The sequence below is a fragment of the Seriola aureovittata genome, chromosome 5 (genome assembly GCF_021018895.1).
Source record: "Seriola aureovittata isolate HTS-2021-v1 ecotype China chromosome 5, ASM2101889v1, whole genome shotgun sequence".
Classification (NCBI taxonomy): Eukaryota; Metazoa; Chordata; class Actinopteri; order Carangiformes; family Carangidae; genus Seriola; species Seriola aureovittata.
Genome location: NC_079368.1, coordinates 15,482,673 through 15,508,697, shown reverse-complemented (window position 1 = coordinate 15,508,697; position 26,025 = coordinate 15,482,673). Strand labels below are relative to the sequence as shown.

Sequence of the window (26,025 nt, the reverse complement as noted above, 5' to 3'; positions counted from 1 at the left end):
TGCAAATGTTAAAATAGGCGTAGTGGAATGTATTAGACAGCCTGAGGAGCTGAACTCGGGGCAGAAGTATTCAGTGTACACAGCGCAAGGAGGAAATAGCGAACTGTTTTTCAGACTCGTATCAAGTAGTTAGCTTCTTTTTGCGTATAAATTCAGAGGTGAATTAACTGACAATTGGTAAACTCAAATCTGTTATATGCGTTTTGCCTGGACCGGCAGAAGTCCGAAAATCCATCTTTACCAGCTTAATGGCTTTGTAGTTACTTCGTAAGAGCGTATAAAGTTAAATAGCTAGCGTCAAGCGCTGCGTATTTAATGCTAAGCTAAGTAGCTAGCTAAAGCCAACACATCGAACATAGTCCATCTTTTTTGAGTTGGTCCAAGATGCTTGTTGATTAAGATTGACGGGGAATATCATCATCAATCCAGGCTGTTGCTGTCAGCTAACGTTTGCTACCTGCCTGGAAACACTGGGTAAGAAAACCGGAAGAGTTTCATTTGCTAACGACGGTGGTAGCGACTTGTACTCTTTACTTTAGCCATGATGATTCACAGGGCTATTTTTAAATGAGCTCAGTAAACAGATGCTGTGCCTGTACAATTAACTTGACGCCACGCCAAACATCACTTATTGAACTAATCAGCCACAGATTCATTTCTGTAGCTACAAATGTTGCATGTTTAACTGTTTTAATAAGTAAAAATCACTAAAACAGCGCATGTCAACCAAGTTGGTTTGTGTTATAAATAACTAACGTTACACTTTGTCGTCAGGCTATGGTAAAGCCATGGCAGATGAAAACACACAGTTCTGTGGCAATTGGTAAGTATGAATAAGTTATAGTAAATGATCAATCACTTTGACATGGTGGCGAAAACAGGCTTTCATGACGGCCTTTACCCCCCCCCCTTTTTTTTTTTTCTCTTTTTTCTTTTTTTTTTTCCTTTTTCTTTTTCTTTTTCTTTTTTTTTTTTTTTAGCAAACATGACATTCCAGAGGCTAATTTTACTACCCATGAGATCCACTGTCAGAGAAACATCGCCCTGTGTGCCCAGTGCCAGGAGCCAGTGCCCCGGTCAGATCTGAATGAACACATGCAGCAGGAGCATACACTGGTAAAATCTTAACAGCAATATTGGAGGCTCTAACATCATTTCAGCACTAGATGTATGCTGCTTTTGATGGTCAGCCCAAAATTGGAAAAATGTGTCAATATTATGTGTGAACATTAGTGAATCTGTCCCAAACCTAGAAAACAGTAAATTTCAATTCTCAATTTTTTGATTGCCTCACTTATTTGTCATGAATAAATGTCAGTGTCATGACATTTATAACGTCCTAGGGGAAAACACTACACTCAGTGGAGGGAACTCTTGTATTTTGTGACAATCTTTGACTCTGCCTTGATATTATTTTAGTAAATTAGGACACCTCATTGTGCTGCATTGCTGGTTGAACTAACCATATTTTTTGCACAAAGTACATTTATTGTCAATATTGGCTACTGATGATGTTTACAGTGTTCCTAAACCTGTTTGCAGTTTTCCTAAACCTGATTTTCAGTAGTTGAAAATCAGAGCAACAACATACTGCAGTCATCATTGACCTCAAAGCCTCACCCCAAAGGAATTAACTAACAAGAAAGCAATGTCAAACTGAGACAGGATGGTTGTAAATTAAAAACATTTCACTTTCATTTCAGATTACATGCAAGTGTGGCTTGAAGATTGAGAAGAATCATATTGATGTCCACCAGGTATTTCTGAAGAACTTTTTCCTTCCCTATCTATAATTCAGATCTTCCTTTCACCATCTCGATTAAAGAATTTAATTGTACTTCTTCGTGATTGTTGTCTCTTGCAGAGCTCTGAATGTTCTCAGCGGCTGGTCCCTTGCCAATACTGTGAACTGGAGCTTGTTTTCAGTCAGTCCAAAGAGCATGAGGATTATTGTGGTACACGCACTGAGCCCTGCCCACATTGCAAGTGCAATGTAATGCTGAGAGAACAAGCTGTACATCCAGTCTTATGTGGAAGCCTCACACCACCCCAAGAGAGGAACAACAGTAGGATGAGTCGCAGTCCAGTAGAACCACAGTCTCCTGGGGCATGGTTTGAAGCCCACTCCATCCGAAACATCATAAAAGCCCAAGAAAGAGGCTCCAAGAATAACAACATCAGTGCAGCAGAACAACAGGCTTTTCCCCGTGCAGTTGATCCCAGAGTTTATAACACTTCAAGGGGACCTCAAAGCTCAGGAGACTGGAAGAATACTTCAACGAGCAGCTCAACATTTAGTCACTGTGAGTTTTATTAAATGTCTTAAGGGGAAAAAAGTGCCAACAAAGCTTAATTATTATTGGCCCAAAATATATCAGTGTAGCTTTAAAGAACTGCAATCTAAAGGTGCCCTGTAGAGATTTTCATGTTATAAAGTTATGATTACACCCAGTAGCCTTCCCCATGTTATAATGACTATTTCAAGAATTGCATTGTTTACATCCATCTTTGGTTGCTGGCTGTCCTGTTCCTGCACTGTTATGCTTCTTTACATGTTACTGTCGACCACTGTCAAAATAGTAGAATAGTGCAAAACCAGCAGCAAGAATGTATCGCCACTAGTGAAAACAGTGCTCCATAGCACTTCTCATGGTCAACAACTCCACAGGGTACCTTTAAACCTCCAGCTCCTCCATAGTATCAGCAAAATTGTTTGACATAATCTTTACACCTTGCCTGCAGAGGCCGTAACACACAAATACAACGGACTGTAAATGTGATCTTCAACTTTGACCTTTATATAAGACAATCTTTGTCAAATTAGTTTTACTGTTGTAGATGCCCCTGGAAACTATCATTTATCAGTATTAATTTACCAATCGTAAAACATTTAAACATATTTTTCTCCCATGACTTTGCTAATAAACCAAATTGCTGTGCTGCTGCTATTAACTATAACTCTTTGTTTGTATATCTGTACAATTCATTTTTCTTTTAGTGCTGAGTCAGAGTCATTTTCTGAATAGCAGCAGCAGGAGCAGCGCATGGCCACACGGTGGTCAGACACATGATGAGGATTCATCAGGCCTGGACTACATGTTGGCTCTCAGCCTGCAGAGTGATGGAGAATCAGTGACTGGAGATACAGAGGGAAACCTGTGGAGTGATATCTGGGACCACAAGATCGGGAAGACGTCTAACACCTCTGTCAACTCTACACTCTCTCCACCCAACAACAACTACCCACAATTCACTACAGGGACAAGCACAAGTGCAGTCCAGGACCACGATCAAACAGGTAAATTAGTGTTGATTAAAATATTTATTAGTTATTCTGTTGTCAACTTGTTCATGGTTTCATTCTTTTTATAGATATCATGCTGCCGTGTGAGTTTTGTGAAGAGCTGTTTCCAGAAGAGGACCTCATTTTGCATCAGGTTTTACATCCAGTTTTAATCTTTTGGTTGCACCATAAACAGGTAGAATCTCTGCTTTCAAGGATAGTTATGGCCTGTTGATTTTGTTTTGACCAATTTTCACATTCACCTGGACTTCAGGTCCCCAAGTGTGTTGTCATTCCTACTGCAAAAAGGCAGTCATCTTACTGTTCAAGGTCTCTTGCAATGTGGACAGCTCAGAAATTACTTTGGGTAATAGAAAGTGAAGAGAAAAATAGGTAAGCACAAATGAGCAACTGATCATCCTCTAGAATAAATCAAATAAAGAAGGAATAATTAAGCAATTAATTAATTAAGTACTCTTTCATTCTTTGTTTGTAATATATATACGTACAGCAGGCCAGTCACTGAAAGCGTCTTTAAAAGTGTGCAGATTGATTGGTTGTTTTTTGTTTTTATATCATATCATCTGTTTAGCACCTAGCAAAGCTTTTAAGCCAGGGAAGCTGTGGACATGTTTGTTTTCTGGACCAAAGAGCCAGTAAACGATTAAAACAATAACATCATGAGCGAGTGCTTGTTCTCCTTTTGAGAATTTTATATATCTATATCCAAGTGTTCAAGGGAAAACTGCTCAGCTGATTCACTCTACAATACATAACTGGAGAAAAGGAAGGCAGACAGATTGTAATAATTCCAGGTCTTTGCATCATATCTGCCAGCCAGCCTAACATACCCTGTTTACTCTGCTTTCTGTATTCAGGACTTGTTGATATTGAATATTCCAGCCCGATTCTAGCACCACTTTCAGTTTAAATTTAGTTAAACTGTAGTGTAGGAAGAAAAACCTTCTGTGACCCACCTCTGAACCCGTCTACAGGCTGCCTCCATCCCCACCAAGACCAATGATGAAGACATAAATCTGCGTAAACACAAATCTAATCAGTGTAAAATGCTCAGATCCAGTCAGATATCACATAGCGTGCAAACATTTGAATACTTTTCTTTATCTTTGATTCAGACAGTTCACAGTCCGGTTGCAACCTTTGCCTGTTTGAACATGTGGCCCTCATCTCCATCTAGGAGGCAGACACTGACTTGATTTTAAGCAAATGTATCATAGACTTTTCTTTGTTTCAGACGGGGTGCAGCCCTGCCTCTGCTTTTGCATCTTTCAGCAAGCAGCCCTCTTCTCCACCTAAAGAGGGCAGGATGAGCAGGAATACTTCAGGGCTGATGCACAGCCTCCCCGACACACTTGCTTCCAACATCCCCACTTTCCCCCGCTCAGTCTCCCCGATCTCTTACAGTCCTCCAGCCAGTCCACTAGAGGGCGATGTGGTCATTCCATGTGAGTTCTGTGGCGTTGCTCTAGAAGAGGCTGTCGTCTTTCACCATCAGGTATGTTGCTAGTGGCAGAATATTAAAGACTGGGGGGAAAAAAGAAATAGACAGACATGCAATTGCACATTTTTTTTGTCATGTTTTTTGACACTTGTGTGTTTTACCACCAGGACAAATGTGATATGCGCCCTCAGACTGCCCATCCACTGAATAATCTAACAAAATCATCTGTCATAAAACCGCTGAGCCCTGCTAAAGACTGCTTTGGGCAGATGTCACCAGATTTTCAGAGGAGACTAAAGCACCAAGGTAATGTATAAAATGTTTTTGAGAATTTTTAAATATATGTTTTTAATATTAAACCCTAAAAAAAACTTCACTAATTCTATCATGCCCATGTGTACTTTATTAGTAATATTAGTGTAGGAGCAAGAAATGCATCAATGTAAATGGCTACTCATTAGCCTGGTTCCAGAGCTCTGAATTGCTGGCCATATCTTTTTAGCATTTCAAACAGTATAGAATTATTATTAAATAATCTATAACAATAAATGCATGAAGTGAAATGACTGGCAATTCAATCTGATAGATAGGCTAGTTATTTATTACAATGACCTTGCCATAAATCCTAATAAATCCTACCTTTGGAAACCTACATGTTATATTTTTGTTTGCATTGTCAGAGGTGTTGATATAACTCTTCGGTAATTTTTTGAGGTTATAGTGTTTTTGCTTATATTGTAAATGATTATATTGAAGTGTGTGTAATCATGAGTCCATAAAGGTACAACACATTAGCACTTTTGACAGCAAACACTGAACATACAAAGTTAGTCTGTAAAGTGATTTTTATTTGATTGCATCATATTGCAGTGGGTCTGTAGATATGTGCAGTGTTTTTTGTTGGGTTCTTGCCTTGTTTATTCACACATTGTATATGCTGTCCACATATAGCTGACTTCTTCGACGAGGACTTTGGATTTGACAGACACAGCCCACCAGGGAAAAGCCAAAGGGAATGGCAGAGAGGCTACATCGGACTACCAAGTCAAAGGAAGACCTCCAACTGTGACGTTTCTGTGAAAAACAGACCTCAGCTGGGCAGGGAAGCAGAAGGAGCTCATTCATCTTTCTGTGACACTGACAGGTCAGGCTCTGCTCTGCATCTCTAAAGGGGTCAAAGCAATGATCAAGTCCTATGGAAACAAACTTTTGAACTTCATTGAATCATCGTAGTTCTACTTGACCAATGTAGAATTTCGTAATCAAATAACTATTGGTGTTTTTTGTAATTAAATTTTAGAGTATATTACTAATATTCTGATTTGATTGTGTCCACCAGACCTCAACTACCAGAAAACCAAGAAGGGAGAGGGAACAGAAGTAATCCTATGACAAAGGTACACAACCCAACACAGAACTGAACACCCACACAAACCAAAGCTAGAAGCTTCTGATTCTTCTCAGTCTTAAACATAAAAACGAAAATATATAATATATAAGATTTTCCATAATGAGGACAGTGACAATATCTTAACTTCCAAAACACTCTACACAGTTTACAATCTGTGTAAAAACCATGTGCAAACATGAGAATTGGTAGTATGGAGAAGAAATGGATGTCAGAAGAACAATCTATTATGATAAATATAAGCAATACACAAAGGTGTGTATAATATATTCATTTACATGAGAAGGTTGAAGAAGATTTCTGGAGTAAAAAGTAAAGAAGTACTTATTGTAATGTTAAATTTTTAAGCAAATAAACCTGCTTCTCTGTGGAATTGGCCAGTTAATGTTTCTGTAACACTGTATCTGTACAGAGCTTAGTCAAATTATGCTTTAGTGTGGATTTCCCCAACATATTTTTGCATGTGTAAATTGCAAAATTTTTGATTGTATTTTTTCCATCTGCAGTTCCCCAAGAAACAGAATGAAGAGCAGCAGGAAGAGTGAGAGCAGGAACAAGTGGAGAAATAGTAAAACCAAATCTCCTACTCTGCTTGTCATTTATCTTTTTGCACACTTTTGAAAAAGAAAAATACATATCTGATAAGTGCCTGTGTGAGTATTGGTATCTTGCAGTTTTATTAAAGTCTAAGTTAGCAATTTGCTTTATTCATGCATATTCTGCTTTATTTCAAGATTTGTTTGAAATGTTTAAGTATGTATAACATCTAGCCTTAACAAATGAATTATAAATTGAATTTTATTCAGACTAAATTTGATTTGAATTTCTTTTTCAAACTATACAAGTCATTTCATGGCTCATTAAGAAGACTGAGAACATCAAACACAGACACATGACTTTGTTGGTGTGCATTTGTCTAACTTAACTTTCTTTACCTTGTTACTTCAGCCACGGACATTTTGTTTTCACCCATTAGCCAGTTCTTTCAGGGCATTACTTAATGGTCCTTATTGGTGTCTGCATCTTTATGTAACCTAAAGCACTTTGATAGACTGTTTTGTTAAAAAGGGCTTTAGGAACAGATTTGATAAATTTATGCATCGTTGACCAAGAAAAAAATTAACTGTATTATTGAACATTTGTCTTTTTATATTGTTGAAGATTTGTCTTAAATACTCTTCAGTAATATTTTGATTTTTTTTTTAATCATATCTATAGAACTATATACATGGTATTATGATGGGACAGCTTTTGAAGCAGTGTCCCCTGTGTCCCCTGTCCTTCTTTTTAAGTAGTGTGAAAAAGTTGTTTGTCCAGATATGATTTAAGATTCCTAACATATATTTTGTGGGTAACATAGGTTCCACTTTAGGAATATATAAAAAAAAAAATAGGCAACCTTGTGCCACAGATGGTCAAGTCTGTAAATTTCCCTTTTAACCATAGACAACATTAGCGGATTTTCCTAATTAACATCTTATCAATTAGCCTAAGTGGAGAGCAGCAACTAATCAGTGAAATCACCTGGTGTGGTATATAGTTGGACTTGGGGCACTCATAGCACGTAGATAACTATTCCTTTTGAGTACAACTGTCTGCTCTTTGTCTTGTGTGGTTATTAAATATTCATGACATTCATGGTTTCATGGCTCCAGTTTGTATTCTGTTGGTGGTGTTTCATGCCTCTTATATGGCTTGCTCGCCTGTGTTTACCAGTTATGGTACCAATCCCTGGTAAGAAGTAAAAGTTTTTCAGTTGACCACGTAATGAGCTTCTTTTATCTGCCTTTCATATGTGATGACAAATGCCACAGAGCACCAGAAGGAGCTTTGTAAATTGCATTGCAGTCTGCCACTTGGTCATATTGGTAGTGTTTAAAGATTACAAGTCAGTTGGTAAAACTTGATTCAGAAAGGACTTACTGTTAATTACACACAAATATCTCCATTAAATGTTTTTATAGCAGAGAGCTGTATTTTTGTTACTATCAGCACGAAGGTAGCACTTAAGCAGCGGCAGTGCCTTAGACAGTATATCTCCAAATAAGATCATTACAATGAACAGACTACACTGCTTTAAAAACATGAGGAGAGAATGGGAAAGAAAAGTACTCTTCATATATGAGTACAATGTGCTATTACAATGAGAGAATATGAATAAGACAAAGTATAATATAGGATGGAAGATTAGTACTACTCAAAAACATGTACCTACTATAATGTAACATTGAAATAAATAGATTTGTCATTACTGTTGGTGTCTAAACCTGTTTTAACCCCTATGTTTTTTTTACTTTTAAAGAACTTTGAATTGCATTTGTTTGAAATGAGCTATATAAATAAAGTTTGATTGATCGGTGTAAAATATTGTAGGTATTAAGGCAGGGGCAGGAGAACAGAGCTTGAAAAAGCCCAGTTTTACACCTAAACTCTAGGTATAATATTGGTTATATTGCCTTATGGATTGTAACATCTACAATTCAGTGTCCACGCCAAAAAAAGTGGCACTAATCATCCCCCATAGTCGGATGCTGTTTCTTGTCTTCCCACAGAGCGGCGCGCTTTGAATGAGCTCCGGGAGAAGCCGGGGACAGAGAGGGGCGGGGATTACACCTTTCAGTGGGAATCCTGTATTCAAAAAGCTGCCAACGTCCCAACGTAAGAGCGTGCGGGCCTGTTTGTGCTTTCATTACAACTCAAGAGTCGACAAAAAGAGGACCGAAATATGCCCTCCGTCAGCGGGACACGAGTGTATTTTCGTTGACTCAGAAGAACTTTGTGACTTTGACTCCGCTGAAGACTGAGACAGCAGTGAGAAAAAAAAAAAAAAGAAAGAAAAAAGACACAACAAAAACAGTTTACAAGTCGTGCAGGTGCTACACGTTGTTGACCGGCAGACCAGATCACAGCTAGACTCACGCTCCGGACCTTCTCGTCTCACCTGAGCCTGCCTGCAAAGATTAAAATGTCTGTGGAGAGTTATTCTGCGCTGGACGAGTCCTCCCTCCGAGCCTTGGTGAGTAGATGAATGGAGATGCTGTAAGATGAAGTGGGATAAGTGGTACCTGCTTGGAAAACACTGGGGAGTTATTCCAATAAAAAGTTAAAGTAGCAGGGATGTAACTCAGTTTATCATCGCTGTCTTTAGTTTCATAATATTGTAGATCATTTGAAGTTCTGTCAGACTGGTCAGTTCCCCTTCATGGGGATGGGGTCATATAAGGGGAATAATGTGGATTAATTTCTCATTATTGGTTCAGGTCTGTTGCTGTTATGTAGTGAAACAAGAAAAACACACACAGTGCTACTTGTTGTTTTGTGTAGCCTACCTTTGACATTTGAAGAGGTCACCTTGCTTTTGAGGAATTTTGATGAGTAATTATTTTTCTTCCTCCCTTTTTTTTTTTTTTTTTTTTTTTACATTTCATAGAACAAACAATTTATGAATTGAGGAAACAACGGGCAGAATAAATAATGAAAGAAACTGTTAATTGCATTTTTAATGACTGACTATAAGAAGTGAGGCAAGTAGTGATTATTCAGTGTGTTATCATTGAAGCTGTTGAACACTATGTTCAAATAGAGTGTAAACTAGTTTTAAAACCAGTTGATTCATTGATGAATCAAATTCATAATATTTGATAATAGATTGGCCCGATTAACACTTCTCAAATGTAAGGACAAGTTGTTTTATTTCTGTTTTTGTTCTTTTACTTCTGTTGTTGTAAAACTAAAATCTCTGAGCTCTGGACCAGTAATTGGGAATTTTTTTTTAAAGATGTAACTCTAGACTCTGAGAAGTTTTGATAGGCATTTTAATATTTTCGGACACTTTTTATACACTAAACAATTAATCAAATAGATAATTGAGAGACTGAGCCATGAAGAAAATAATAATTAGTTGTAGCCCAGACTTTAAAGAGCAGAGCTGACTCAAGAAAAATGTAGACTTGGGAGTGATTCGTGTGTGTGCGTGTGTGTGTGCGTGTGTGCGTGCGTGTGTGTGTGTGTGCGTGTGACACACACAGCAGACATAACTCTATTACAAAATAGGGGAAGTGATATTCATTTTGTTTGTAGGTGATTCACTTTGACACACTGTGTCCTGTTTTAACTATTACCTGAAGTGTGAGCAGAAAATCAGCTCTGATGAAGTGAACATGTACAAAAAAGAAGACTTCCTGGTTCACAGTCACGTTAGTCATAACTTAATTATTTCCTGAGGCAGAGGAAGGTGAAACAGTAGTCTGTGTGACACATATCATCACACCTGAAACACAGACAGGTTTACGAGGACGCATGAGTCAGGCGTCCATTGTTTAGATTTAGCTGCGCTCGGTTTATCACAGTCGTAAATGAAACATCTGAGTCAAAGTATTGATATTTTAGCTTTTCATTTTGTATTAATTAACACTAACATATCAGGGGCAGGATTTGTATCAGTGAAAAAGTGAGAACACTCACTAATAATACTAAAACATTTTATTTTCCTCAGCAGTGATTGTATATTGATTGTTAAGTGTTAGCTTTGTGACATGAGCAGCTGTCAGATTAAACTACGCTGCGGCTCATCTGTCTGAATGGTGCTTAAGACACACTATGAGCATGACCTCTGAAGTCATTATCCTCACTAGCTGTTTTCCCAAGCTCATTTAAGCAGAGGCCATCTCAGAAAAAAAAACATTTTGATCCCTGTTCTTAAAGATCACTAAACCTGACAAGAAAAGGCTGTTTACTTTGGATCTAGGCAGTGTTTAAATGTTGTGTCTCTATCCATTATTTTCCCATAGTCTGGAATCATTTGGCCAAGATCTACAGTCGCTCTCTTCTCATAAATCTCTTAAAGGACAAACTTCTACCACAAGACAAGCGACATTAGAACAGTGGGAGAACAGGGGTATGTTGAGGAAATAATATTTTTCCTTCAGTATAATGATTTACTTTTACTGGCGTATTGGTGTCTTTGATCAGTTGATTAATGAGTTTATTTATAGAGGGAAGGAGCAGGAAGGGGAAACAAAGGACGAGTGGTCATCACAAATTTTGGCAGAGAAAAGAATGAGGAAATCTCAAACTTTACACTTCTAGTTCTGTTTTCATGGTCCCTCAAATGCAGTATTAAATTTCAGATGTTTTTTGCATTAAACTCAGCTCATTGTTATTAGAGATATCGAGCTCATCTGATCATGCAGCAGCATCATGCAGACACTGGAAATTGTGCGGTTTATCTTCATGCGGCACAGACGCTCAAACCATCGCTGTGCACCACTTGAAATGTCTCGTCTCCGCTGTGCTGCATTCATGGAGCCGAGCATCTTCCCCTCAGCCTCCCTCCCTCAGATGTGACCACCGGCTAGAAGGTCACCAAAATCCCACATTTTCACTGATGATGTTTGTGGTGACTGGAGTGTCAGGGTTTTCCACAGTCAACTCGGTTTCAAAGGAAACAAACTGTGATGAAACTCTGAGGAGATTTTCATGTGGGACTTTGATGGAATTTAAATTGTGCTCCACAGAGACACGAATGGCGCCTTTTGAGTTTAGTTTGTATGAACTGTAACACTATTCTGTGTTTATATTCAGCAACTGTTGAGGAGTTTGTGAATATTAAAAAAAAGTTTTTCAGGATGCGAGTAAGAGATGATGGACATTTGGTTTAATTAACCTTGTAGTAAACTAGTGGAGGAGCTGCTGTTAAACAACAGTTAGACAACGAACACAAACTCCAGGCCTCTGTTGTACTTAATGAACTAAACAGTCAGAAGGTCATATGGCGGCCTCTCTAACGCCACTAATCCCATCTCTACACTTCTATTCAAAGCCCAGGCTGCCTTTTTTATTGCTCATTTAATCCCCTCCATGGCAACCAGGAGAAGCATTTTTCCTTTCTCTTGGCCGCCACAATTATTTAAATATCCACCAAAATAATCAGTTGGTGTCCCAGTTTCTTTGAGAGAGGAGCTGAGAGTACGTTTGCTGCGGGTCATCTGTCTGAATGGCGCTTAAGATCTGTGGACACAAACAGCTGCTGAAAGCCAGTCGGGAGGAAAGCTCTTTCTAACCAAACCACTCCAGCCACCATCACTTAGAAGTAGATTTAATCAAGCGACTGCCAGCTCCCAGGGTGATCGTTATCAGCTATTACTGCAATGCTACAGTGTGTCAAACCTGTAGGACCTGCCAGGTCGACAGGTGTCTGTGCACTTGTACACCTGTCTACTTAACTAAGAATCAGGTTTGACTGTGGCATCTGTCAGCCACACCATGATCTCCCTTCTAATTATCTCTGAAAACTCCCAGCTGCTCCGCAGCACGGGAGGAAATACAGGAACAGTCGTCGTGTCACGTGGTACACGCTCACATGTTGGTAAAACGACGATGTTTACATGAAATGTCGTCGTCTTTCACCGCTGGTAGTCTGCAGCGGTGACCGCGGGGAGACTTGTCTGTCCGTGGCGCCTGCTGGGCCGATCTCACATGCTGGACGTCTCGTGTAATGATTTGTAACTGGTCCCTGGGACTGTCCTTTCTCCCCGGTGAAGCAGAAGCATTCACACATGTTTAAAATAGGGCAATTTCGCTCGGTGGCCCGGCCTCTGTGATATATGGGGCCCCTGGGGATTCGTTTTATGGCTCTCTGGACGCTTTGTGTGTTGACAGGGGTTCAACGGTTACAGTCGGAGAGGAAGAATAGATTTGTTTTGTAGGCTCTCAGCACAGTCCCCAGGTTCTCTTTATCCCCCTGAGGTAGGTCCAAAATGTCAGCGTCCATCATCAGGAATGAATAAATCGGAAAAATTACGCCGCATTATATAACTGTCGTCTGGGATGTTTTTAGATATATGTGCGGTGTGTTTTTATTTTGTCTGATCCGCAAAGCAGAAGTGATCACGAGCTGTATTTGTCCAAAAATATCTTCTCTCTTTGTTTTGATCAAATTTTGTAAGTAAAAATGATTTAACTTCAATGGCGGAGAGACCGTATTGCAGCACTTGACAACAGTTATGAAAACCATTTTTCTTTCTTCAAAGACGTTCACAAGTTGACTGCAGTGTTTTTCAAGAGCTTGTGGATACAAGCTGTTGCACGTAGCAAATCTTCCTTTGAATGCAGCTCCCCAGCTCCTTGCTATACACACACACACACACACACACACACACACACACACACACACACACACACACAAAGAAAAGACTCGAGTGTTTTATGCTCCTTAACCAGTGATAACACCTGCTGCCTCTGGGTTTGTGTAGGTTTTTGTAGGTGTATCTCTCACCTGGAGTGAAAATAAAAAAACAAGATGTTGAGGCTCTAAACTACAAGCCCACGGTTCACAGTGCACACCTGATTTTTTTTTCTTTTTTTCTGCTGAGCCTTTCATCATTCTCACAGGTATTTACGCCCTTGACATTTGCACAAAGCATTTCCCGTATGATTAAGTTTCAAAGATGTCAGTGGGGAGATAATGAGGAAATGAGCTGTGAGCAGCTCAACATTGAGAGCAGTTTTCTCTCCCTGAACTGAGGCCGTTATCGACACTGTTGCAGTGACAGGACTGAGCCCAACCCGGTGAACGACAGCTGTTTAGTTACTATATGCAGACTTTAGCCTCTGACAATGAATATCCAAATAAGCGGCCGGGCAGCGGAGAGATAAGAAGTCCCTTGTTTTATTTGATAAAGCAGGAAACTTTTGTTACTGGATAGTGCTATAAATAGCCTGTCATGTCTTGGCTCTGAAAGGATGAGAAAAGGAAAACTGAACAAAGTGAACTCTGAGATGATGAGCGTAAAAACTCCACCAGAGTCTATTTTTGGTCTGTGGCCTTTAAGTAGTTTGTTGCTGTGAAACAATAACTCAGAAAAGTGACGTAAACCGTAACACACTTTAACACAACTTCAGCTGTATTTCAACAAACAGTTACTCCATGTATCAAGTTGAGAGTTGAAATTGAGTTCAGTGTGTCGTATTTCCGTATTAAAGTGGATACTTGGTATTGTTTTGTCATTTTGAGACGTTGAAACATAAGCGTATTTTATTATTAAACAGGTACCAGACACTGTTTTGTCTATTTGAAATGTCATAAAAGAATAATGTGGCAGTCTAACAATAAGTTGAAGAAAGTAGCACTCAAAGAGGTTGATACTTTGGTATTTCGGTGAGGTAATGAGATTACATTCTTAGTAAGTGAATTATCAGTTTGTCACTGTGCATTATCTTATGTTTAACAGGGTGTAAACCACAGTCTGTATATTACTGCTTATGCTCTTTGTCTGTGAATCATGCAGTTATGTGGTGAGGCAATACTTGGAAAATGTCATACCTCATTTTATTGTAATGTAGACTGTTGAACAAATGGACTAACAACCCCTTACGCCAAAGAGATGCTTAAGTCCCTGGAGTTTTATGGAAATCAATCAGAGGCAAATAAACTGTGCATGACATAGTGACCACTTATGGAGGCAGCTACCCCTGTCGGCTGCTCACTATAATGTTAATCATGCGGGATGCGCCACGTGTGAATAATGTGTCTAAAATTGTGTGGAAAAACTCCACAGGGTACCGTTAAAGTTTATTCAAAATGCACTGGTTCGATACTGAGCGTGATACAGGGACAAACCAGCAGAACCCACCTCTGGTTATAGAGGGGGACAAAGGAGCTACAACTTGACAAAATATATTCCATGTTGAAAAAATGTGGCTGTCAACTGAGGGGTGAACCAGTTTGCCGTCCAAGCTGCTATTGTCTATTCGTCTGTCTGGTAAGTGATCCAGCAAATAGATTTCTGTGATGTCCATCTGTCTGGATCAACACCCTGCCAAATGGAAAAGTTCTGGATAAGAGATTTGAAGGTGTGCTTTTTCTCTTCTGTCTCCTTCAACACCAAATCCCAGTTTGAGTTTCAGTGCTTTAGATTTTTAAGAGTTTTTTTTTTTTTTTTTCTTGGTGACAAATGCTTCAAGCTGCCGTTCAGACTGTTTTCCAGGTGTTTTAGACTCAGAAGAAACACTTACCAGATGTGTACAATCTACTTTGGCCGCTGTTTCAATGGTCTCCATGCCTAATCTACGATGTCCCAATACAAACAGAGTTTTTACACTGTCTTCACCCTTTCAAGACCTCATCATAGTGAGGAGGATTTGAAGATGAAATCGAAGGTTCTGTGTCTTTCAATTTGTACAAAATCACGACACTGGAATATAAAATTTGGTTAATATCCACTTAAGATGAAATGAGGAAGCTGTGTTTTCTCTCTTCATCACTAAGATGACATTAAGATGCTTTTGATGCTCGTTTGCTTTACCCAAACACAGATTCTTAAGTTGTAAGGTACCATGACAAGGCTGTGGTACAGTTTTCACAATCTTTGGCTTTATGTTGGAATACTAAGGTGTGGCTCTGTTTATAGAGGAAAATGGCATACAGGAAACGGCACGCCGCAGTCTGCAGGATCAGAAATGTTGTGGGTTTTTGGCCAAGTCACACACTGAATTACACCAATAAAAAAGATAAATATATCACATTTTGCCAGCTTGGGACAAGATTGTACTTTTGAAATGAAGACGAAAACAGAAGAAATAGAGAAACAGAAGTGTATATAGTCGGAGTCAGAGAAATGTAGAAACTCTATGGTTTTGGCCCTTTCTATATTGACTCCCTCAGGAAAGAGTCATTTCCTGAGATCCACTAAAATCATCCAGCGGATGTTGATGTTTTGCTTTCCAGCTGAGTGTTGTTAATGTCATGGCATTCTTGAGATATACACAGCTGATCTGTTAGATTTGGTTTGGCTTTGTCTGTCTGTCGCTGTGTGACTCTGACTCCAATTGTCATAGCTACGGTGGATCTTAGGAGTCAGCGGAGTCAGCGTGGCTGGCTCAAATGGCTTTATTAGAACAAACTGTTTGTGCTCTGCAGCCTCCCAAAGTCCTTCACCCCCCCCTTCTGTTTCCTCCTGTGGGATGTCCCTCTCACCTCCTGGTTCTTTTCTCATTAAACCAAAAGAGCTGGTCACGCAGGGCTTCGGTTTGACCAGCGATGTCCCATATTTGGAGAAGATTCATCATATGCTCTTGCTCCTGCTTTGACCCTGGTCTGCTCACAGGACAGGCCCAGCTAAAGTGCAGGATTGAAAGCAGTCTTTCTTATCTCTTTATTTATGAAAGCTCCTTCCTGCTGTAATCTGTCATGCTTTTTGAGATCTTCTGCTTATGATCACTGATGGAAGATACCACTATACGTACCCTACCAACAAGGTGTAGACACTTCCCTTGCTCTGTTGGTTTACCATGATTAGGTATGATGACTCTGAAGCTGTAAATATCCTACCCTATTGTTTCTGCATTGATTTCCTTAATTGAGGGAATGAATAAAATGCTGAAACAAAAAAGTGAACATAAAAAGAACATAAAGTGATATGCCCACTAGTAAATGTTGCCAAAGTGAATGAATGCTCAAAGTAATGTTCAGACTTTGTACTGTTCATCAATAATGCATCACAATAGATCTGAATAGTGTGACAGCTTTCTGCCTTTGTTGTATGATAGGAAACCTTTTCGAGGGGCCAGCTCCCAAATGTGGGGCACGGTTGTCCTGGCCAGACTGTGACTGACCTGATATCCCTCTCTGTGACCTGATCTGCAGCTCTGAGGAGAAGCACATTCAGAGAAGACAAAGTGTGAGAAGCCAGACAACCGAAAGGGGCCAAAATGTCTCACAGAGGCAGCAGAATGAAGCCCAGGAGGAATTTTATGACTGTAGGTTATTTAGGGTTGTTTTTGGTGGAAGGATGTGCAACAAAGCAGCAAAGATTAGAAATAACTTTGAGGCTCTGCACAGAACTGAAAGGCCAATATTTTACACTTCAGATCAGAGCATCGACCATGTGTGCATAATCAAGTGTGTTCTGATTAATCCGTCAGCATGTGGCGTCCACTTGACTAATGCAAGTCTCTGTGCTATGAGCATGAGTTGGTAACATGCACAACATGTGTGAGTTCAGATCTGCCTTTAGTGCATCATTATAGAACTATAGAAAGTTTTTGAAGCCTATACCCCCCTCTGACCCACATGCATTCCTCCATGTGTCTCTTCTTTATGCCTGCTACCTCAAGTGTAAAAGGGGACACTGTTTTCCCAGGTCTGCTCTGTGCCTTTGTCCTACCATCCAGTTATTAGGAAAGGTTAAGCTTTCCTACACGTTTAGCCACACTCACAGAAGGCATGCTGCCACATGTACAGTAATCTTTCTTTCTCCCTTGCCTGCGTGTGTATTTCCCCATCCAATAAAAGCTCAGTGTGCAGCACAATGAGTTTCAACCTTGAATCTGGTTCGTTTCTTTGTTAATTTCTCAGCAGAGTGGTGACTGAAACTCCCTCTTCTTAGAAAATAAAGTCCCATACCTTGCAGGGCTCTCATGTATCCTGATTATATTTCCATTTTTCAGTGGGTGTGGTGTGTGCACCGCCCCACTGTAAGCATGCATCATTTTCCTCAGGTGTTGAGAAATGATTAATCGGCTTCCACCCGATTCAGATGGGAGTTTTTCCCCAAAGCAAGGCAATGAAGAGATTTGAAAAATATCTTTGAACTCTCTGACCTTATCGGTGCTTCTCATTTGTTTATTTGTGTCTGTCTCGATGTCTGTACTCGTCCAGCTTCCTCAGTGGCAGCTGGTAATCCACTTCAGCTCCGCTGCAGGGAGTGTCCCATGTGTCCTTATAAGGGCAAACTCACTCGTGGGCTTGACACAAGTGAGTTTAAAGCACTGATCCAATCTGCTGCCTGGCTGCACTCTAACCTCAGCTTGCTCTGGAAATTATTACTGTAGCCCTCATTTCAGGCACAAACACACAGGACCCCCCCCCCCCCCCCCCCCCCCCACGCTCACTCATGCCCATGCACGTGGACGCACATGCACAAGCACACATTTCTTGCAGAAAGTATACATACCCTACTCCTACTAGGTGTTAGGGAATTTACTCAGTCCGTCATAGTCCACAAAGCAGAAAGCATTAATTGCAAAAACAGAAAATGAGACGAGCACATGCACACACCCACTGGGAGTCAAAAGGTCGGGACTCGGCCTGAAGGGTCGTTGTGCTCCCAGGGTGTGTGTGGGAGAGGTGAGGGTAGATGTCTTCTACACACCGGGCTGTAACATTTGACCTGACGGCACACAACATAATGGAAAAGAGACACATATCAGCTGTCCTAGTATGTAAACTAACATGTTTTACCATTCAGCCCAGTGTACAGACATGTTTAAACTGAGAGACAGAGCTTGGACATTATAAGTGATTCATTACCATTAATCCAAGTTTTAAGTAGCTACAAATGCTCAGAAGAGCCTGAGACTATAGCTGTTCTATGTGGCGATACGTGTTCCTATGAATAATGCTCTAATGAAAGGAGCAGGACAGAGGGGTGTAATTACGACAAATCAGAGCTTGTACAAAATTGCTTTCTATTTGCACAGCGCTTTAGCTGAGTGGTCTGTCTCTTTTCACTTCCACAGGTTTAACATAATCCTGTTTCAGCGCTGCACCCACAGGTAGTTGTTAGAGCGTGTGTGTTTAGCTCAGCCATAGGCGGCAGACCCACTAAATAGTAGCTCAGTATATTTTGAATACCTGAAGAACCTTGACTTCCCGCCACATGTGACCACTTCTGAGACTGTTTCCATCAGAATCCTATTTTAAATCTGTTTCTCTCATGCGCAGCAGATGAGTTCAGAGAGTGTTGTTGTCCTCAGGAGTGTGTCACCAGCTGGTCGGGATTAATGGTAAACCATGAGCGCTCTCTAATTGGCCTTGATTGATTGAGCTCCTTCAGTCGAAAGTCTTTGGACAGGTTTGAGGTTTTGCTGCTGCCGCTGGGCAGGAAGTGAATCGAAGCCAGCGATGGTACAGTACAAGCCATAGCAAGCTAGCTTGTGAAACATTACAAAAAAATTTAGCCAAATAAGGTAATCATTTTCTGGTTAAAACCAGTGACTAAGTGCATTTTAATAAATCAAAACTGTTTCTGCAGGATTGCCTTTTCTCTCATCACCCTGTCAGTCATATCCACCTCCCCCATCCTGCCTCCTAACATTGTATCTCAGTGGCTGAGTCAGGTGATTCGGTAGAAAAGCCAACAGGTGTGACGGGGGTGAGTCTTCAGACCAGACTGTAACATGACTGTCCCTCTGCCGTCATTACAGGTGCTGACAGCTCGGTGACGTCTCAGTGGCTGCATCTTTTCTGAAAACATAAGTGTGTGTGTGTGTGTCTTATTTGTTATGTGTGATTTCTGACTCATATGTCTGTTAGCAGTAAAAGCAACACTGCATGAAAAGCTTTCTGTCTGGGTATAACGGCTGCTCTCTGGGTCACAGTGTTGTTATTTGGAGCCACAGTGACAGTTGGTTACCCAGATGTCTGTGGGCTGGTTTGAAAAATGCCTTTGGTATTTGTCAGTGGTGCAAGGTGCTGTCACTGAGTAACTAGATTGATTTTTTTTTTTTCTTCCCCTGACTCCTCACTGTAAAAGCCACTGTCATGTGGTAGTTTAGTCAAATGGAGTGTGTCCAGACGAGTGAGTGTTTTCGTCTCTGGCTCTTTAACGGTTATTCTGTTTTTTCTGGCAGATGCCCAACTTTAAGGTGTGGTTTATTTGCTCGGGTTACGCCCACTCATTACTTTCCTGTGGAGTTATTGGTCATTTATTTTTATTTTTTTTCTTCCCCTTTTTAAATACGTAAAGGAAAAGTCAGTTACAGCCACTGGCCTTGTGCCAGCTGGATTGGCCGGTTGTATTTAGTGTTTTAATACTGCAACCAATCCAAACTGACATGACAGGCAGCCGTCTGTGCACTGATTGGTCCATTTAAAAAAAAAAAAAAAAAAAAAAAAAAAACAGCTGCTGCTGCTTGAAGTTGTGTTGTTAAAGCAGGTAAAAGTCAAAGTGCTGATGTGCATGTGTAGGGGACTGTTTTTCATCTCTTATCATCACTTCCCACCAGTGTGCTTGTATTTGAAAAGATTACTGTAACTGCTTTGGAGTGTGGGAGCTGTTCATTGCCTCTTTTTTTCTTTTGTGATTTTGTATTTGTATGTTTAAACTGATATGTGCAGTACACAGGCCAGAAACGCAGCCTGTTCTGAGATGCCAAACAGAGGTTACTGTTTTTAAGTAGAGGCCCAGGCCCGAGGCTGTTCTCTGTTCTATCTCCATAATGAATAAATAAATCAGTCAGTCCTAAAACTTGGCATCGTACTGGCTGTATAATCACATCATGACACACATTTGGGAGTGAGCTTGACAGTGTGGTAACAGAGGGCTTCTTTCGTGTGTGTGTGTGTGTGTGTGTGTGTGTGTGTGTGTGTGTGTGTGTGAGACACTGGCCAGTGATAGAAATGTGCAAGTGTGTTCTCATTTCCTCTTTCCTCTCATTATTTTCCCGCTTCACACTGTTGCTCCGGGCTGTCGTATCATCTCACTGCTGGGTTGGACCCAAACCCAGTTCCTGATTTCACTACCATCTCTTTTCCCTGTGAGTCAGCAGGAATGTGAGGAATGACCTGTGTGAAGCCTGGCCCTTTCCCACCCAGTTCGCATCTGCCCATTTTTAGGCATACACGAGTCTAGCTTCTCTTTCATTTTTCTCTTTTTCACTTTGTCATCCTATCTCTCTGTTAACCGCTTTACTCTCCCTTATTATACTTCTCCTCCTCTCTCATATCCTTTCTTCCTGCCTTTTCTGAGCACTTTTTTCTCTTACTCATTCTTTTCAGTCAGCTCAGCACTTTAAATTTCCACAAATTACAGTATATAGGAGCGCCCCTCCGAGCCAGTGCAGCTTGGGCTGCATATTTTGTCAAACCACAGTGAGACCTCAAAACCACTGGGTTGAGAAGGGAGTTGATGTGCCCCCCCACCCCCCCTTCCTCCCTTCCACCCCCCACCCCCCTCCTCTGGGCCCAGCAGCGGGGCCCATCACATCAACTCCCTTTTCAACCCTTCAGGGTGTAAGGCTTAGCTTAACAAGCACATCCAGCTCCCCTTTAGTAAAAGGCAGTTGGCATACAAAGGTTTGTGCCTGAACCCTGCAGGTTTTAACTGGTGCAGCAGGGAACCTTAAAGTGTGTGTTTGAGTGTGAGGTTTATAAGAAGAGCCTGACAGCGGAGCTGCTCATCTCTGCGTGTGTTGACAGGTTCCCGCTGTCGACCAAAAGAGAGATCTGTCTCCCACCTGACAGGAGAGGGCTCCCTCTACCCTCCTATGCTCACAGCAGTCGCTAACATGAAAGCATGCATCTCGCTGGGGTGGAGTGTCTGTCTGTCGGCAGGCGTGCTGTACACACATGCTCACACACCTTAATTACTCCTCCTTGGCTTGAAAAAATATACCCTTTAAACTAATAGTCACTCAGAGCGATGAAATGACTTGGTGAGTGTTTTAAGTGAGCCACTTCAATATCTGAGTCTCTGCGGCCTCCTGCAGCCCAGCTACTGTTCAGCCGTGATGAAATACAGCCAGAGAAGAAGACACCTGGGTGATAACTTGAGCTGAGCACACTTCTTTCTTTCAGCCGAGCACCAGCTGTTGGCGTGCCTGTTTCTCATCCTCCGTACGTTGCTCAGGTGGTCCTGTCTTTTCACATTAGTGAAGTCAGATCACTTGTCATCACCAGTCTATAAGCCGCCCATTGGCCCTGCTGACCCTCTAACTCCCTACCACACATTTAAACGTAAGCCAGGGATGTTTGGTCCAGCTATGTCTGGATGTTATACACACCTGAATGCTACTCACTGTCAGCTGTGACTCTGATTAGGCTGGAATAATTAAAAATCACAAATGGAGTTCCCTGCAGGTGGATTCCTGAACTTTACAGGACACTGTGTCTTTCTGTCTGACAGCTGTGTGTTTGTGAGGGCAGACTGGCTGAAACTCAGCTCCTTCTTGTAAACAAGTGCCTTATTGTCCTTGTTTGGGTTAATTACAGAGGGGAAGAGATGGCGACTGAAAAGAAGTCAGCGCTACGACTTATGTTTTGACCCGAGAGCCCTGCAGTTGTGCTCATTGGCCGCCCTGTACTTACGCTGAGAACAAGCCTGTGACCCCTTAGAAGCTGATTTTTATGTAACTCTGCCTCCGCCATTTCCTCACCTTGCCTCTGTGGTGTATTCATTCAGGGATGCAAATATAAGAGGGACAAGTGACTAATCTTTGCAAGCCAAATGTTTGACTTTCTGTGTGGCGTCCTGCCGTGTTAGCACACTTTTAACACTTGTATTCACCTTCACGTCGCTGTTTGTGTTTGTCTTTTTGTGTCGCGTGTGCAGCTGGATGGAACCGTGGATCTGGACGAGAGACGCCTCATCCGTTCAGCCATCCGGGAGTTGAGGAGGAGGGAGATTGAGGACATGGAGGCCGCTCTGGCCAGCAAGAGATTTCGTCCCACACGCCTCAAGCAGCAGGAGGACAAGGAGAACCAGCACAGGTGAGAGACCACACACACACACACACACACACACACACACACACACACACACACACACACACAGACCTGTCCTAATGACAAACTGCACAGGGTTAGGTGAACTGGAGATGCTGAGAAAACAGTCACAAACCCAGATGCAGCATTCCTCAACTCTTGTGGGAAAAGCCTGGAAAAGTCAAGTTAGGGAATCATGGGGGACAGAAAACTGCAACCACAATAAATTTTCCATTTTCCATCTTGTGCGCACGTTTCACAGTAAATACTCTCACTTTTAGAATCAGAAAGAAGACTCACTTCTCAAAGTTTGTCCTCGTGTCAGGTTATCTGTCAGCCTTGAAGTCGTTTTTCTCAGTTCATTTATTAATGTTTTTTCAGTTCAGTAATGCACAGTTCCCAACACCTTCATTCAGCGGAGGAATGCAGACAGAGTGAGGACTCAGCTCTCATGGCTCCTTTGCCATTTTGTCAATAAACATGTTTTTGCTGGCGAATGAAATGAGAAACAGGACAAACAGGCTTTAAATTACCATCATTGTGTTTCTGTAAACATTGTGGTTATTGGTATTTTTAGAACGGGATATACACCCTAATGCAAACTATAATGTTACTTCAATTAGAAATGTTGTTAAGATCTCTTTAATGATGATTGATGCAGCTTGACGTGATCAAAGCAGGCTGTTTCTGATGAACCAGAGTTAACAACTGAACTTTTTTTCCTGAATTCCCTGAATCTACCCAATCATGCCAAATTTAAACTGTAAAGCCCAAACTTAGCAGGTTTATCTTATGAGATTAGAGAAGCCTGATTGGCTGACAGTGGCATCTTGCCAGTTCTCATTCAAGAAATGCTTGTTTAACAGTTAACATTAATTTGCAAAACATCATAAAGACTGTTTTGCTCTCCCTGGACATTGCATATTTAGCAGGTATGGGATTTAAACCTTTGATGGTCTTTAGTTTCTTCTCTGTGGGCATGAGATACTGAGCTCTACAGAACAGGATGACCCGAGTCCTTTAACAGGTGTTAATTTAAGACTTAAAGACTGGCAGTCGTTCAAGGCTATGGCACAATCCCAGCGTCTGGTCTGGAGCACAGTAAAGATTTAACAGTACTGGATGTGAAGAGGATATCCAACCTTCCGCTGTCATTCTCTTTCTCTGTCACTGAATCCTATTAAGACCAGTGGCCGGACCTAATCATTTCCATTCACTGCTGCGCTCAGATGACTGGGGTTACAATAACAAAAGAGGTACCTCAGTGGAGCTGCTAGAGAAAGCATACCTGCTGTAGCAAATGCATGCACGTGAGCACATATTAAGACACATGCACGCACACACACACACACACACATACATATGCACACGCAAACCCATCTGAAAGTTGCATTATCCCGTGCCTCTCCTATCCCGTGGAGGAATGTGAAATATTCCACTCCAGCGTGCCACACATCCTTTAATACCAACGAATGGAGGAACACGAGGATAATGAGAGAACTGCGGGAGCGTATGAGTAATAGAAACCAACATAAAAAGCAGGCAGTGAAATCGAGAAATGTGAGACTGAAAAAAAGTGGAAGATGAGAGCAGCTTTTTTTTGTTTTTTCAGTCGCAGTGTGTCACTGCTGTCAGATCTGTGATGCCACAGTATCACTTTTTCCAATGCTCGATTTGGGAGTGTATCCTCTGATGGTTTTTTCTCCTGGCTAAGAAACCTTTGAATTGTCTCCTGCTGCCTTCACAAGCGCAGAGAGGCCTCGGGTTAGAGTCAGTGAAGCAGACGATTTGCATTCTGATATTTTAAGATACTATGATTTCCAACTTGTAATTTTCTGCATGAGCACAGGTTGATGCTCACTCACAATGAACACCATTATAACCACTTCACCGTCTCTTTTTCTCTCAGATCAGAATCCGGCGATAACTTGGACGTCCTGTCACGAAAACTGCAATCAATACAGGATATCGATGAGCTCACGAAAATGGTGAGTATCAATGGACAAAAATCATGAAATATGGTGACACTGACTATGTGAACTGGAATAATATGCAGAAAAATCCAAAATTAGATAAACTTATGTCCATCGAAAACTTTGAGGGCATCGTGAAGAGTGTGGACACGCACTACATGTTTCTCTTAAGAGGCTGTCGAGCTTAAATAGCTGTAATGTTGTATCTGACTTCTTGGTAAAATAAAGGAAATAATAATTTTCTACTTGTCTGCTTGAAGCTCCGCGCCGCCAGCGAGTATGAGGAGAGGAAAATGATCAGAGCAGCCATCCGACAAGTCCGAGAAGAACAGCAGCAAGGTGAGTCCAGCTGTTTGATAACATGGAGTCAAACTGTGTCTGTATGTCTCTTTACTATGATACCACTTTACTGGCTAAGATGAAAGTTAAATAGATGCATCTGTTCACCGATTAGAGGAAAATGCAAAAACTTGCATGTGTTTTCTGGCACTTTAAATACTTAATCTGATTTGCCAGAAGATAGTTCTGTAAAAACAAAGTCAGAATGTCCGATTTTGAAAAGGCCATAATTAGGTTCTGGTTGACAGAAAACTCATGACACATTCATCAGTCCTTACAAAGGGCATAAATAGGTCGCCATAAGCCAAAGTAAAGCTCGATATTCAATATCCTCGGCTCAATATTCTCAATACAGTGTCATATTGTGGACACCACTGCTCCAATTTTGATTAAACTTGGGGATTTTATATGTTTTGGCACCAAACTTTGGCAGTTAAAAAGGAAACTTTTAAGAAACTTGGGGGAGAAATACGCATTGTTAATGAGTGTGAATGCATATTTCATGTGGGACAGATAGCAGGCTCTCTGTGGTTTGCATAGTTTCTGTGGTAGATCTACCTATGATACTGGATCAGATACTGGATTCCTTTCATTCCTTAGTGCTGTCTGGTCTGTGTGAGGCCCCTGTCACTCTGAAACACTGATGCATGGACCGGGTGGTGAATACAGACAAAATTTGATCAACTTCCACCCTGCCCAGCCTCTGTAAGGGCCATATCTGACACCTCAGATCATCTTGTCGTTTCAGAAATGACCATGATGGTGCTAGAAGTCTGGCATCAGATGTGACAAGAATTTAAGAGAGAGGTGTTTGTGTTTGTCACCTGTTTCATCCTGATTATTGTCTAAGTGCTGCTGCTGTATGTGTGTCTTTTAGCGACTGTGGAGAGGGTAAAAGCCCCTGGGTGCCGCCCGGATCCTGAGTGTGTGGATCCCCAGAGCAGCATGGGAACTGGAGTGAGTACAGCAGAGTTAATAGTGTGATTTTCATTATATATGGTGGGATCAATGATTAAAGATGGAGTAAGCGATTCTAATCCAATTCACTTTTTGTCAAATTCAGTGAATATCTCCTCA

At 41.2% G+C, this 26,025-nt stretch overlaps 2 protein-coding genes across 5 annotated transcripts in view; both read left to right on the top strand.

Annotated features, from left to right (window-relative positions):
- The first annotated feature begins 78 nt into the window (after nt 1–78).
- On the top strand, nt 79–7,789 carry trafd1 (TRAF-type zinc finger domain containing 1). The gene is made up of 12 exons (XM_056377443.1): nt 79–474; nt 775–823; nt 981–1,116; nt 1,704–1,757; nt 1,865–2,303; nt 2,999–3,298; nt 3,373–3,437; nt 4,539–4,799; nt 4,913–5,051; nt 5,697–5,889; nt 6,085–6,142; nt 6,660–7,789. The coding sequence occupies exons 2-12, from the start codon at nt 789–791 to the stop codon at nt 6,696–6,698; spliced, it is 1,719 nt and encodes a 572-aa protein (XP_056233418.1). The 5' UTR covers nt 79–474; nt 775–788; the 3' UTR covers nt 6,699–7,789.
- A 135-nt stretch (nt 7,790–7,924) lies between these two features.
- Nucleotides 7,925–26,025, top strand: part of smtnb (smoothelin b) — a 50,362-nt gene continuing 32,261 nt past the window's right edge. For all 4 annotated transcript variants that reach the window (XM_056377441.1, XM_056377438.1, XM_056377440.1 and 1 more), the window contains exons 1-5: nt 7,925–9,169; nt 22,485–22,642; nt 24,546–24,624; nt 24,870–24,948; nt 25,826–25,905. In XM_056377441.1, the coding sequence (XP_056233416.1) occupies nt 9,119–9,169; nt 22,485–22,642; nt 24,546–24,624; nt 24,870–24,948; nt 25,826–25,905 (447 nt within the window). In that variant the 5' untranslated portion in view covers nt 7,925–9,118. The remainder of the gene's footprint in view (nt 9,170–22,484; nt 22,643–24,545; nt 24,625–24,869; nt 24,949–25,825; nt 25,906–26,025) is intronic.